Source organism: Salmo salar, chromosome ssa23 (assembly GCF_905237065.1).
Source record: "Salmo salar chromosome ssa23, Ssal_v3.1, whole genome shotgun sequence".
NCBI classification, from domain to species: domain Eukaryota; kingdom Metazoa; phylum Chordata; class Actinopteri; order Salmoniformes; family Salmonidae; genus Salmo; species Salmo salar.
In genome coordinates this window covers 2,629,083-2,644,369 of record NC_059464.1, presented here as the reverse complement: position 1 = coordinate 2,644,369, position 15,287 = coordinate 2,629,083, and the positions used below count along the sequence as shown (strand labels likewise).

The 15,287-nt window shown below is 42.6% G+C and overlaps 1 protein-coding gene across 2 annotated transcripts; it reads left to right on the top strand.

The window, feature by feature from the left end:
- Positions 1–658: 658 nt before the first annotated feature.
- Positions 659–15,209, top strand: mk03 (Mitogen-activated protein kinase 3). 2 transcript variants are annotated; one of them, NM_001173796.1, is given in 10 exon segments: positions 726–1,065; positions 2,471–2,653; positions 4,187–4,376; positions 5,134–5,250; positions 5,372–5,486; positions 6,735–6,866; positions 8,049–8,158; positions 10,881–11,011; positions 11,192–11,314; positions 14,763–15,209. In NM_001173796.1, coding segments are annotated over 8 exon segments (1,170 nt in total). In that variant the 5' UTR covers positions 726–862; the 3' UTR covers positions 11,001–11,011; positions 11,192–11,314; positions 14,763–15,209.
- The last annotated feature ends 78 nt before the right edge of the window (positions 15,210–15,287 follow it).

Below are 15,287 nucleotides of genomic sequence, written 5' to 3'. Positions count from 1 at the left end.
TGGTTGTCCACCCAGCTATCTTAATTAAGAGGTTTTAATTTTTAATTTGGCATTTATTTAACTAGGCAAGTCAGTTAAGAACAAATTCTTATTTACAACGACGGCCTACCCCGACCAAACCCTCCCCTAATATGGACGACGCTGGGCCAATTGTGTACCGCCCTATGGGACTCCCGATCAAGGCCAGTTGTGATACAGCCGGGATCGAACCAGGGTCTGTAGTGATGTCTCTAGCAATGAGATGCAGTGCCTTAGACTGCTGCACCACTCGAGAGGCCCTAGGTGAATGCAATAACTGTAAGTCGCTTTGGATAAGAACGTCTGCTAAAGGACTAACATGTAAATGTAAAATGGGTTGTAAAAATACATGAAACGTCCTGGGTGTGGGGAAAATGGAGGAATACAGGTTTTTATCACAAACAACATCACATTGGATCACTTTTAAATGCGGAAGACACATTTCAGTTGAATACATTCAGGTGGAACTGACTAGGTTCCCCCTTAACGGAAGACACATTTCAGTTGAATGCATTCAGTTGTACAACTGACTAGGTATCCCCTTTCCCTTTTATTTGGGTTCAGTTTCAATTTTTCTATTCAGCCTGCCATCCAGATGGTGGCAGTAACACATCACAGTTGGGATGTCAACCGCGGCTTAAATTCCAAAGCAAAGAAGAAGAAGAACTAGAAACGAATCCATTTACACACTCTGGAGGGGGGCCTTGAACGACTCATATTCATCCGTCAACGAAACGAACCAGGGAAATATATTTAACCTTCCTATCAACCTGAAGTCAATTTTAGATTTGCGCCAGGCCCCCTCCCAAATATTGACTGAAATAGTAGATTTCTAGACTGAATCATGGCGGATTCGAGCAACAGTGCTGCTTCGACTGGAGCTACAGGCTCGAATACTGGTGCCGCCGGGGCTGTTGAGCCCGAGGGAGCTACTGGAGCTACGGGGATCAAGCCCGTTTTGGAGGTGGTAAAGGGGCAGAACTTTGACGTTGGCCCCCGCTATGTCAACCTCTCGTACATCGGGGAAGGGGCCTATGGAATGGTTTGGTAAGAGAAAATAAACAATGTTCGCCGTAAAAACGTTGCCTTGAGTATGTTTTTTTTTTTTTTTAAACAAGCCAGCTAAGCTTCGCCTGAAGGCGTTGGCTAGCTCACTGCCTCCTCTGGATGTAAACGCACAATTCTGCACATACCCTTGTTGTGTATTCAATTGTACTTAACGTTACCATTGGTAGTAAGAAACTATTTATACGTAGTTAACTGGCTAGCTAGCAACAGATTGACAGCGTTTGGCTCACTTAGCTAGCTATAGTAGTTAGGTTTGTAGGTAGCTACTAACTAGCTACGCTTTGTGGTTTTGATGCCCACCTATTGTATCAAAGTAACGTGCACAATTGCATAAAACGAACAAGCTAGTTTCTACAAGACACAGCATACGTCATGTGTAGTACATTGGGGCAAACAATGTTAGCTATCTAGCTAGTTTGCAAACTAACTAGCTATATTATAACCGCAGCGCAGGCTAACTTGCTAGCTATAAACGTTATCTTATAATTAGCTAATAGGCGTGGTTATTATGAGGCTGCCAAAATCTTTTTCAATACAGGAAGTGCGATGAAGTGATTGCGCAGGTCTTTGTAATCTTGATACATTAAACAGTCTATCGTTCACACAGCGTGAGTCGTTTTTTGATGGGTCAACTGTTACTAGCAAGTTAGTTACCGGTAGCTAACTAAACAGTTCGTTGGTTAATTAACCAACCTCACTGGTCATACCACTAGTTTTCTAATAGCAAATGTATTTCTGTGCAATGTTGCATAGTGCACAAGGTGGGCGAGAGAATTGTTTAATTAAGCAAGTTCAAAGATTGAGTTTAGCACGATTTCAGATGTTTTCATTGGGCCTTTTATGGTAAAGGGAACCAGACTTTACAGCTCCAGCTATATGCAGTATCAACATTTTATGTACCTCTTGTAGGTGTATGGATGTCAAGTCAGCGAGGCAAGTTTTGACTTGCGAGTCAGATCAAGCATTTCTGGCCTTATCCAAGTTATCTAAACAATGGCTAGGGAAAGTGTTACACCATTATTTCCTACTTGACATTTTTTTACCAAACGCAGAACTTCCTAGGGCACGCCATAGCATGCACACTCTGAATGTAATCAAAACCGTGTATAGACTATTTATTTTTAATGACTCAAGAACTTTTACATTACCTTGACAGTTTTTTATTGACTAAGTTGTCAATTAGAGCCTAACCTTAATAATTCAATATGAGCCCATGTTCTGCGATGGTTCCTCTTAGTTGGTCGTCTCATTGTGCTCATGCTCAGGTGTCAGTCATCACTGTGTCACTATTATAAAGAACTGCCATGTCATATGCAATGTGCTGGGCTTATTGTGCAGGTTGTAACTGGAGCCCTCTCTTCCCCCCCCCCCCCACCCCACGCAGCTCGGCCAATGATGGGATGACAGATTCTCGCGTGGCCATTAAGAAGATCAGTCCATTTGAGCATCAGACGTACTGTCAGCGCACACTGAGGGAGATCAAGATCCTGCTGCGGTTCCGCCATGAAAACATCATCGGCATCAACGACATCCTGAGGGCCCGCCGCATCGAGTGCATGAGGGACGTGTATTCTTTTACCCGAAAAGGGAAAGGGGGATGCCTGGTCAGTTGTACAACTGAATGCATTCAACTGAAATGTGTCTTCCGCATTTAACCCAACCCATCTGAATCAGAGACAAATGGGGAAACTGTGTGTGTGTGTGTGTGTGTGTGTGTGTGTGTGTGTGTGTGTGTGTGTGTGTGTGTGTGTGTGTGTGTGTGTGTGTGTGTGTGTGTGTGTGTGTGTGTGTGTGTGTGTGTGTGTGTGTGTGTGTGTGTGTGTGTGTGAGAGAGATATATCGATCTCTGCACATTACTAGTGGTGGGTAGGCTAAATAAATACAACAGAATAGGCCTAGTTAAAATAATAGTGATAAAGGAACCGAAATATGCTGGGAAGAGCATGCCCAGAGCTCATGGCTGAACAGTACCCGGATTGAAATTGGACTGGGAGAGAAGGCCAACATTCCATTTGTTTTATTTCTTTTTTACATCCGCTCCACCAACCTGCAAAATTACACAAGCATGGCTCCTCGCTCCACTCAGCGCACATGCTCTGGTGTGGTATTAAAAAAATACTCATATAAAATGATGTAGAATTGCATGAAATGGGTTTATCAAAGGCTTTTCTCAGACGAGCAAATACTATGATAGATTTATGCAATGCAGGCTGTATCATAGCATCATAATGATAGATTTATGCAATTTATCCAGGCTGTATCACAACCGGCCGTGATTGGGAGTCCCAATTGTTCTTAACTGACTTGCCTAGTTAAATAAAGGTAAAATAAAACAATTATTATAAAGTTAAACTTTTTTTTTGTTATAATAATCTGAAACTGCATAGCTAAGGCTCTGGTCTGTCCAAGGAGTGAGGGTAAATAGTATGCATTTTCTCTATCTACTTTGTTTTAATTATTATTTTGGGTATAATGGAGGGTCTGGGTTTTATTTTTTTTAAGTGTTCAGGGAGGGTCTGGTACAAATATATTTTACTGAAGGGAGGGCCATCCATTTTCATTTCAGAGATGTCCAATTTTTCTCCAAGTATCCCTCATAAATAACGTACAGTCCCTAAATGTTTTGCATGAGTGCAGTATTTCCTTGTTCCAAGGTTGATGACTTAACCTTTGTTTTCAGTGTTATAATTCCATACAGAAGCATTGGAAAATAAACAAATTCATTGGACCTGCGCCGAAGTGAAAATTACAGGAAGTGAATGTTAGCAATACAGAGGGGGACGGGACTAAGTGATATTATTATGGGTGTGTAAAGGCCTTTATGTTTTTTAAAACTCCACCAAAAATTCACACTTAATACATGGAATTGTTTGCGGTCAGGTTCAAATGGATATGCGGTTGTTGACCTGTAGTGCCCGCAACTGTCATATTCCTCCTCATCCTCTGTTGTCTCCTGGAATGGCGCCACCTGCTGGTTCCCAGCTATATAGTGCTGGTCCTCATGGAGACAGACCTTTTCAAGCTTAGGTCTAACAGAATAACATGGGTTATGGTTTGGTCCCCCTCTGTTCATTAGGCTCCTTAACCCCTTGTTTCCCAGCTACATAGTGCAGGACCTGATGGAGACAGACCTGTACAAGCTCCTGAAGACCCAGATGTTGAGCAACGACCACACCTGCTACTTCTTGTACCAGATCCTGAGAGGCCTGAAGTACATCCACTCTGCCAACGTGCTGCACCGTGACCTCAAGCCCTCCAACCTGCTCATCAACACCACCTGTGACCTCAAGGTAATAATAACCAGAATACTACTACTAACCCTATATCTACAATACTACTACTGCTAACCCCAACACTACTACTAATCCCAACTGTAACCTTAAGGCATGGTTAGCTACCCATTGGTATAAGATCAGGGCTGATATTTATAAAGCATTTCAGAGTATAAGTGCTGTTCTATGGTCAGTATTTCCTTGTCAATACATTTTTATTTATTTAGCTAGGCAAGTCAGTTAAGAACAAATTCTTATTTTACAATGATGCCCTACCCAGGCCAAACCCTCCCCAAATCAGGACAACGCTGGGCCAGTTGTGCGCCACCCTATGGGACTACAGATCACTGCCGGTTGTGATACAGCCTAGCCTTAACTATTGCCTACCACTGGGCGCGAACTCGTGATACTCAGAGCCGAAGCGTGCTGCTCAGACCACTGCGCTACGGCAGTTCACTAATGGACAGGAGGCATCTGATCCTAGATCAGCACTTTTTCCTCTGAGACACTTATGAATACGCCCATGTTTACCCTAGCTATCACCCAATCATAACCATTAGAGAGTGGGGAAATCTAATCTTGGACCAGTGGTTAGGGTCTAACCAACGTGTGAAGAAAATGATCTACTCTATAAGCATTAGAGGGCGTTGTGAGGATTTGCTGGCATGAACAGGCATGTATTTCTTCCGCCGGTTCTGTTGCAAATTGTTTCTTAAGTTTTGTGTATGTGTGTCTGCATGCTTCTCTCCGTGTTTTAATGACCCTCTTCCGTCAGATCTGTGACTTTGGGCTGGCACGGATAGCTGACCCAGAGCATGACCACACAGGCTTCCTGACAGAGTATGTGGCTACGCGCTGGTACAGGGCCCCCGAGATCATGCTCAACTCCAAGGTGGGTGTGTGGACTGTGCATTGATTACATGTCTGTGGACCATGTTTTCTCTGTCAGGACTACTCCTAGTCCTTTGATAGTGTGTATGTGAATGTTTGTACTAACGCCGTGTGTTGTTCAGGGCTACTCCAAGTCCATTGATATCTGGTCAGTGGGCTGCATCCTGGCTGAGATGCTGTCCAACAGGCCCATCTTTCCTGGGAAGCACTACCTGGACCAGCTCAACCACATACTGGGTGAGAGAGAGACAGGTTGCGAACCAAATGGCAGCCTAATCCCTATCTAGTGCACTTCTTTTGACCAGAGCCTTATGGGCCCTAGTCAAAAGTAGTACAATATAAAGGGAATAGGGTGTGACACTCCCTCAAACTTTTGCATGACTTGCTGTGTCCTCTTTTCCGAAATACCCTTTGGAAATATCCTTGACTTTGGCTTCTGTCTGTGAGAAGGGTGGACATGGCTAAACTTACCTGAACTTGCCTTATACACTGAACAAAAATAGATCCTCAGGATCTTGTCACGGTATATCTATGCATTCAAATTGCCATTGGTAAAATTAAATTGTGTTCGTTGTCTGTAGCTTTTGCCTGCCCATACCATAACACCACCGCCACCATGGGGCACTCTGTTGACATCCGCAAACCACTCGCCCACACAACGCCATAGACTCTCTGCCATCTGCCTGGTACAGCTGAAACCGGGATTCATTGGTGAAGAGCACACTTCTCCAGCGTGCCAGTGGCCATTGAAGGTGAGCATTTGCCCACTGAACTTGGTTACGACGCGGAACTGCAGTCAGGTCAAGACCCTGGTGAAGACGACAAGGATGCAGATGAGCTTCCCTGAGAAGGTTTCTGACAGTTTGTGCAGAAATTCTTTGGTTCTGCTAACCCACAGTTTCATCAGCTGTCCGGGTGGCTGGTTTCAGACAATCCTGCAGGTGAGGAAGCTGGATTTGGAGGTCCTGTGCTGGCTTGCTTCCATGTGGTCTGCACTTGTGAGGCCGGTTGGACATACTGTCAAATTCTCTAAAACGACGCAGTAGAGAAATTAACATTAAATTCTCTGGCAACAGCTCTGGTGGACATTCCTGCAGTCCGCATGCCAATTGCACGCTCCCTCAACTTGAGACATCTGTGGCATTGTGTTGTGTTACACAACTGCACATTTTAGTGGCCTTTTATTGCCCCCAGCGCAAGGTGCACCTGTGTAATGATCATTCTGTTTAATCAGCTTCTTGATATGCCACACCTATCAGATGGATGGATTATCTGGGCAAAGGAGAAATGCTAATTTACAGGGTTGTAAACAAATTTGTGCACAAATAGATCTCCTGAAACATGGGACCAACACTTTACATGTTGTGTTTATAATTTTTGTTCAGTATACATTTTATATTTCCATTTTCAAAGCATTTCAACTGTTTGCTACCTTGTGTCCTGCTGAACAGGACCCAGGTGTAAAGTGTGTGATTGGTTGTGCAGGGATCCTGGGCTCTCCCACTCCGGATGACCTGAACTGCATCATCAACATGAAGGCCAGGAACTACCTGCAGTCTCTGCCTGAGAAACCCAAGATCCCCTGGAACAAGCTGTTCCCCAAGGCGGACAGCAAGGGTAGAACACACATTATTACATTATAGTAATTTATCTTACCCTGAGTGACTTAGTACATTCATCTTAGGGTCACTAGGTAAGATCGTCATAGTAAGAAACTGTTCTTCAATAAAGCAGCTATTAGCAAAGTCAGTGCAAGAAAGGCAAGTACAACAGCATTGTTTTTATTTATTTTTTCACACACAAAATACATACATTCACAGTTTGATCAAGTTTGATCATAAAGTTAGTGGTCCCCTCCCCCATGTCAAACACTTGGATTCAGGAGGTGGGATTAGTAAGGGGATAGGGTGACATCACCTTACCTAATTTTAATACGCCAATGGTAACATGATATTCCCTTACCTAATTTAAATAAGTATAGCCTTGTAACCAACATTGGCGACGGGTGCCAAAATGTGACTGTTGGGTGTCAGCAAATATATAATACAAATTTTACACTTCATCTATGGCAAAGATACTTGTATGTTTCCCCTTTCATCTGTGTCTGGCGTTAACTAGTTACTGGCTAGCTAGGTCTTCAGCCAGCATGAAACAAAAGGGGGGAAGAGTCGTTCAAAGTTGTCAACACATCCGTCAGTGTTGCTGTCAGCCGCCTCCCAAGAGACATGCCAAACATTGATGCAGTTTCGATGTGCTTTGAGTTGCTTTGTGTATCACAAAATTAGCTTGAGATGATTTTACTGCAACACGGCCCCACTGCATCCAAGTTGATTTACACACTACTGGTCAAAAGTTTTAGAACACCTACTCACTCATGGGTTTTTCTTTGTTTTTACTGTTTTCTACATTGTAGAATAGCAGTGAAGACATGGAAACTATGAAATAACACACATGGAATCATGTAGTAACCAAAAAAAAGAAATGTAGAAAGTAGTACAAATGAAAAAACCCTTGAATGAGTTGGTGTTTTAAAACGTTTGACCGGTAGTGTAGGTGTTTCAAAGAGCTGTCAGTCGAGTTCATGAATGTAAGCTCCCTGGCCCTCTCAGTGTTTTTTCAAACTTCCTGGTAGTTAGCCATGAGAGGGGAGAAAAATAATTTTTCTCCGATGTTGAGCATTTCTATCCAAAACAAATATTATAGCTGATATTTGAGTAACTCAAAAGGCTTTTACATGGGAATCAGAATGCCTGTTAATGACCTTTTAACAACACCCGTCTCTCCGTCTCCTCCCTCCAGCTCTGGACCTGCTGGGCCGCATGTTGACCTTTAACCCTATCAAGCGCATCACGGTAGAGGAGGCCCTGGCTCATCCCTATCTGGAGCAGTACTACGACCCCACTGACGAGGTATGACAGCAGCAGGCCACCCTCACATACACTAGTGTCCTCACATACTGTAGTGCCTTGTCCAGAAACCATCGAAGGCCCTTTTCACATATAAAATTTGTTACTCTGGTTCAATTTCCTGAAGCGTTTGAGAATTCTACAAAATATGTTTTGCTTTCACAACACCTAAAAATAGACCACATTTTACATGCTAGCTTTCTAACGGGCAAAGTTCCACACGGCTCACGCTGTCACGTCACAATACCTGAAACTTTGGTCCTGGATTGTGGTCCTACTACTCCTGCAGGTCCAGGATTTGTTTCAGCCATGGTTCGTTTGCGTTTTACACATGCTTTATAGCGTGGATAAGTAGGGATGCGCATCTTTCCCTTTCAAGACCTATCTAGATACATGGGCTCTGATACGATACAAGAACGATACATTTTGGTTTGAAACGATTCGCTGCGATTCAGTTTAGAGAACAAATTGAAGTGATACGATTCGATGCACTAACATTTGTTGAATAAACACATTTTCCATTCTAAATAAAAATCTGCTGCTGCTGGATCTCATGAGCTGGGCCTCTCTGAGCTGTATGTATGCATGCCCCGTTCAGCAGGTATAGCCAGTAGCTTACTTTTATTCCAGTAAAACACCATTTTCAACAGCTTATAGATGATAACCTATATAATTTTCTAGGGTATTATCACTCAACTATAGTAATTAAGCCTAATATTGCGCAAGCCATTTTAGCATTTGAATGCTGAAGGTGCAGATTCAGGACAGGCAGCCTACATCGTGTTGGTCAGGGTATCAGGCTACTAGGATACTGATATGCGTGTAACGTTTCAACAAACCCACTGTAGCACTGTACTTCTCATATCCCACTCTGGGTTAATGTGATGGGCTGTAACTGTTAAGTAGCTCTCGAGCCCTGGCAGTCCGTCCATACAGTATGTAGTAAGTGCAACACAAGGTGCATTGGATAATTCGTTGACGACTTCAGCTTGCTTATATAGAGTGGGTACTACTTGTTGGCTGAAATGGGTACGAGAGGGCGAAGTTCATAATGTGGCGCAAGCACTTTCAAGAGGTGCTGAAGACACCCTATTCTTCTCAACCACCGATAATGGGTGCATATCCGTGGCTATAAACATACCTATCGCTCTTGTAATTTCTTTGACCTGGTCAGAATCAGCTGCGAAGGGCTGTTTGGATGCACAGGGGAGACAAAGGTTTTTCTTTTTTTAGTTTCCGTCTTGCTCCAGTGGTAGGAATGCTGGGGTGATGTCAACATGTCAAAATCAAATCCAATTTTGGTGCCATACACATTTAGCGCACACACACAGCAATAGTTAAATAGGATGGCATTGACCAGAATACAGTATATACATATGAAATTAGTAAAACAGTATGCAAACATTATTCAAGTGACCAGTGATTCTATGTACATAGGGCAGCAGCCTCCAAGGTGCAGGGTTGAGTAACCAAGTGGTAGCCAGCTAGTTACAGTGGCTAAGTACCAGGTGGTGATACAGCCCGACAGGATGCATGTGTAAAAGTTTGTTAGGGTCTTAGGGGCCAAGCCAAATTTATTCAGCCTCCTGATGTTGATGATGACGATGATGGAGAATTCTCCTGGTTTATCGACCTCGCCATTGCACAGAGCTGGATCCCGGCTGCGTATCACAAAAGGACAGTTTGAAATGCGGCAATTGAGATTTTATTTTAGATTAAAATGTTTGCATGGGCACTAGTTGTTTCAACGGAATAGTCTGAAATGTTTTTTTTTTTCCCAGCTCAGATTGACTCGAGGCATACAACGTAACGTAAGCATAGCCTATAGGCCTAGATGTTTTTATGTATTTTCTTTAATTTATTTATTTGGGTTCGCAGTGCAGACCGAACCGAGGTCCCTGTGCTGAACGGTTCGGTACGAATACGTGTACCGTTACACCCCCTAAATATTGATATTCCCTAGGGTTGTTACATGCTTAGTTCAACATACCATAACACCACCGCTAACATGGGGCACTCTGTTGACATCCGCAAACCACTCGCCCACACAACGCCATAGACTCTCTGCCATCTGCCTGGTACAGCTGAAACCGGGATTCATTGGTGAAGAGCACACTTCTCCAGCATGCCAGTGGCCATCGACGGTGAGCATTTGCCCACTGAAATTGGTTACGACAATGAACTGCAGTCAGGTCAAGACGCGGTTGAGGACAACGAGCACACAGATGCGTTTCCCTGAGACTGTTTCTTTCTTGTGCAAACCCACAGTTTCATCAGCTGTCCGGGTAGCTGGTTTCAGATGATTCCGCTGGTGAAGAAACCAGCTGTGGAGGTCTCAGGCTGGCATGGTTACACGTGATCTGCAGTTGTGAGGCCGGGTGGACATACTGCCAAATTCTCTAAAGTGATGGAGGGGGCTTGTGCTAGAGAAATGAACATTCAATTCTCTGGCAACAGCTCTGATGGACATTCCTGCAGTCAGCATGCCAATTGCACACTACCTCAACTTGAGACATCTGTGGCATTGTGTTGTGACACAACTGCACATTTTAGTGGCCTTTTATTGTCCCCCAAATTTGTGCACAACATTTGAAAGAAATAAGCTTTTTGTGCGTATGGAAAATTCTGGGATCTTTCATTTCAGCTCATGAAACATGGGACCAACTTAAAATTTTGCGTTTCTATTTTTGTTCAGTGTAGTATTTTCATTTGTGTGTGTGTGTAGCCTGTAGCAGAGGAGCCGTTCACTTTCACCATGGAGCTGGATGACCTGCCTAAGGAGAAGCTGAAGGAGCTCATCTTTGAGGAGACGTTCCGCTTCCAGGCCACCTACCAGGGCTCCTGAGACATATAGAGGTAGACACACGCATACATACACACATGCATACATGCATACATACATACATACATACATTCACTCCATAACGATTACTAGAGCTTTGGAAAAGATGGGTGGACATTCTGCTCACACATGAAGACACTTTTAGCTGTGATTTTTCTTTTGTCATTTTTATCTCCTGTTCATATGTGTTTCAGCTTTGAAGACGAGTGACAAAGCGGCACGGAGTCTTGAAACAGGAAGACTCCAAACGACAAGATACAAAAACAACATATATATATATACAGCATACAAAAAAAAAGGACCAGAAACATTTAACAGTTAGTATTTTCTTATATATATATTTTTATTTCTATTGCGGGGAAGTTGTGTTTTTTTGGTGGGGGGGACTGTTGTCTACTTAAAGGAAAGATTCACCCATTTTGAATGTTATTTTGTTTATGTGCATATCAGCGACGTTCTATTGATTCCCGGGTTATTTCATGTGTATCCTGAGCTATTGCCAATCAAACAGGCAGAAATTCGGATGGTATGTCGTAGCATTGTGATAAAGCCACTCTCACTACACTGTAAGTTAATAGGAATTCGACTGTTAGATCGCAAAAACGTCTATGATACATGTCAGATTTCAAATCCTGGCCGATGTCTCACGGGAGGTTGTCTTCTCTTGAATGAGCCATTGATCATATTTTTGTGATTATTCCTACCTCGAAATGTGTAATTAAACAGAGGGTCCACCACATTTCTTCTATTTGTCTGCTCTTTTAGTTCATGGTGCATTTCATGGTTCCATTGCGTATGTCAGACTCTGCTCTGCGACTCACATCGAGCTGCAGGTTAAACATGGTGAGATTGTAGACTCCTAAATTGATAGTGCTGTTTGTTTAGGCAATTTTACAACTATTTTGCATGCTGATATTGACTCTGGTGTTATTTTGTGTAGCTACACTTGCTAGCCAGCTTGCCAGCCAGCCCATAAAGAGAACATTGGATTGTGGGTTTTGTTGTCGAATTGAGCTGCAACTGATTTCCATTTTCACATGTTGCTACCAACCTTATTATAACAACAAAATGAAACATTTGTTCACAAAAACGTTGTTCTTACATTAGTGTTATTTAACACTGTAAATTATAGGAATGAGTGGTTTTGGGTGGATATTTTCTTTAAGTACTACTGCGCTCATTTTAACCACCATCAGGATACTCTTCCCTCTTTCTCTTCTTTTACTGCTTTCTGCGAGGAGTGTGCACTGTTTAAAAAGCAAGAACTTAATCTTACTTCTGTCTGACCAACTCCATTTACCACTCTTCCCTAGGAGCCTTTCTTTTTTCCCCTCTGTAAATCTGTTTTCTTTCTTTCCATCTCTTTCTCACTAGTCACAGTATATGTTACTGTATTAACCAACACCTTAACTGTCTGTCTTGCTCCATGGAATTATTGTTTGAGAAAAAAGACAAAGAAAAGATGGCTGGGCGCTGGTTATATGTGTACATACATGGTTTTGTTTGAGTGATCTCGTGGCGGTTTGGTTTGTACACCGTTATTTGAATGTTTATGATCAGTCAGGAGTCGTATTTGTATGTTTTGAAGTTTATATTTAAGAATAATTTAACATTTTTTGGGGGGGGCCACTGATTTCTAGACATTCTCTACTTGCAAAAACAAACTGTTTTACTAGCATGTTGAAGTTTTATATTGCGTTGTCTTTTCTTTAGAAATTATGTATGTTCATCTAAATGAACATGCATACATTCTTAAAATGTACAAAAGTGGCAAAGGGAGAGTGGGATGGAGGCATGGAGAGACGAGAAATGGCTTGAATCGTCTTTGTACTGTAACCCACAGCTCTCTTTCTCTATCCACACTTATAAAGAGGATGAAAGAGTTTTCAGATAGAAATACATGACCTAGAACAGGTATGATTACCCCACATCTTAGAAATGCTGATGTGATTCTCCTATTCTTTCTGTGCTAGTCTCTGACTCACTAACACCGATCAGCGACATGCCACAGACCCTCACCGGTCCTTAAATGGGAGGTTAAGAAAATAACTCCAATCTTTGTTGTAGAGAGGTACATATAGTATGTTTCTCTTTGCCCAAAACCAAAATGTCACCAAAACCAAATTCAACTTGAAATCAGCCTCCATATTAGAAAATATTAATTTCTCTGCCTATTTGCCATTCCTCCCTCTCTCTTCCCTTCATGTGTCTGGTATCGTTTCAGGGAGGACAGTGATCTGTAAATACTGTTCATTTATTTAGTTGTGGAGGGTGGCAGGCAGAATCAGCAGATATACAGCTGACATTTACTTTAAGCTTGTGTTAATCTGATACTGGTTGCCATGGTTACGGTGTCTATGGTAATTCGCGGCTGATTTGCTCTTTGTTTCCTGCTAATGTACCATGTTTTATGGTGATTGTTGCTCAGAGCTTAACGCATTGCTGTCAGATCTCTGAGTGTCACATTTTCCACTCACATCGAACAGTGGACTGCTCCATTTTGCCATAGCACATCCTCAGCCCCTCAGACGCTATAAGCCTTTCATTGGTAGAAGTGGCCCTACTTTCAGATCTGGGATCAGTTTAGCCTCTCCTAATCCTTACATTTAGTCAATAGAGGAGGCGGAGAGTAAATCTGAGGCCAGGGCTGTGTTCAGTACGTTCTGGAACGTTCAATTGAACGGAAGCAATGCTGTACTGAATGACCAGTTGAAAAACTGGGAGGGGTTGGGTAAAGCTGTCAGCATGGCTACTGCCCTTTTTTAAAACACTGTCAGTTATGAGCAAACACACCTCAAAGTGTGTTCAAGAATGTTTTTGGGAAACGTGTCGGTCAGTACAAACCGTTCCGCAACGTAGCAAATGTTAAAGCGAACTGAACGCACCTCTGATCGATCAGTGCATATGAGCAGTATCATCCATTCCACATCCCTCAATTACCAACCATGCTTTACTCAAAGGGCTTTCCCCTTCAGGTCCCACCCACCTTACATTTATCTCGCTTCTGATTGGCTGAGACCTCCCAAACCACATCCCAGGTTGCTCTGCCATTCGTTTACTCATTTCTTTTTCTCTTATTTCCTCCTGTACATTTTTATTTTTTTTGTTCCTCCCTCGAACTGTAACTTTTTTTTTTTCCCCAATCGTGGCTAGAAATTAAAGCAGATCTGATTTAAAGGGGAGGAGCATTGCTTGAGTGACATCTGTCAGTCATGTTGGGGGAAGAGGGGTTACTTGCGTCAATCATCTCAATCAGCGCACCTGCACTTTGCCACAGTAACCAAACTTTTTCCCCTTCTGTTTTTTTCTTTTTTTTTTTCAACTGTTTTAGTCTTAAGTCAAGACATTGGCCTACTCTTTTGCGCTTACTTAAATTTCTTCTTTTTCCTCCCTCTAATCTGCTTGTATTTCTGGGCAGATTTTTCATGGAAGCTCACTGGAGCTCGTCACACTTTTTATTGAGTGTGTGCGTGTCAAGTGTCTGAACACACATTTGCGGTGTCCCACCCTGGTCCGCACTGTTTCATTGTGTGTGTGTGTGTGTGTATAGTCTGTGGTTGAAACACAGCAGACACTACTCCAATCGGCAGGATGTATGCATGTGTCTCTCTGCGTCTGTGTTTTATCTTTTTGAAACGTACTCCAGAGGCTTTCCCCTTACTTGTATCTGCATGTTTGGATTCTTGTGACTGTCTGTCGTTCTCTGACCAAAAGCTGCTTTTACTATCCCCCAACCCCTTTTCCCCCCCCCTATCCCCCCACCAGCGACACGACCCAACTGACCGCCAGTCTCATCGGAGGACCATATGAATGAACCAACGGGACCATGTTTGCAATACACAATCACTCACTTTTTCACAGACGCACGCATACACACATCCTTGCACACAAAACGCACCACACATGCACACGCACAGAATACATGAATAAAACATAAATAGTCAGGCCGGTTTCTAAATAATGTCCTTTTTTTAAATGGCTGTTCTTATTATTGTTATAGTGATGAGTTGTTTTTTTTTTTATATACATAAGGGATTTTTTTTTTTTATTAATGTTTTTATTTCTCTTTTTTGTTTCTCTTATGGTTGTGCTATAACTAGTAGTGTTTTCACAGATATGAGCTATTGAGGGTTATCGTCTGAGTATTATGAATTAAACAATTTAACAAACAATTATATACATATAATAAATACAATTCCTGATACTGGTAAACTGTCTGTTGGTTTTCTTTGTCTTATGGTCTGTCCTTGTTCGTGGTACTGAATGGCAGTGTGGACAGCGTTATAGAAA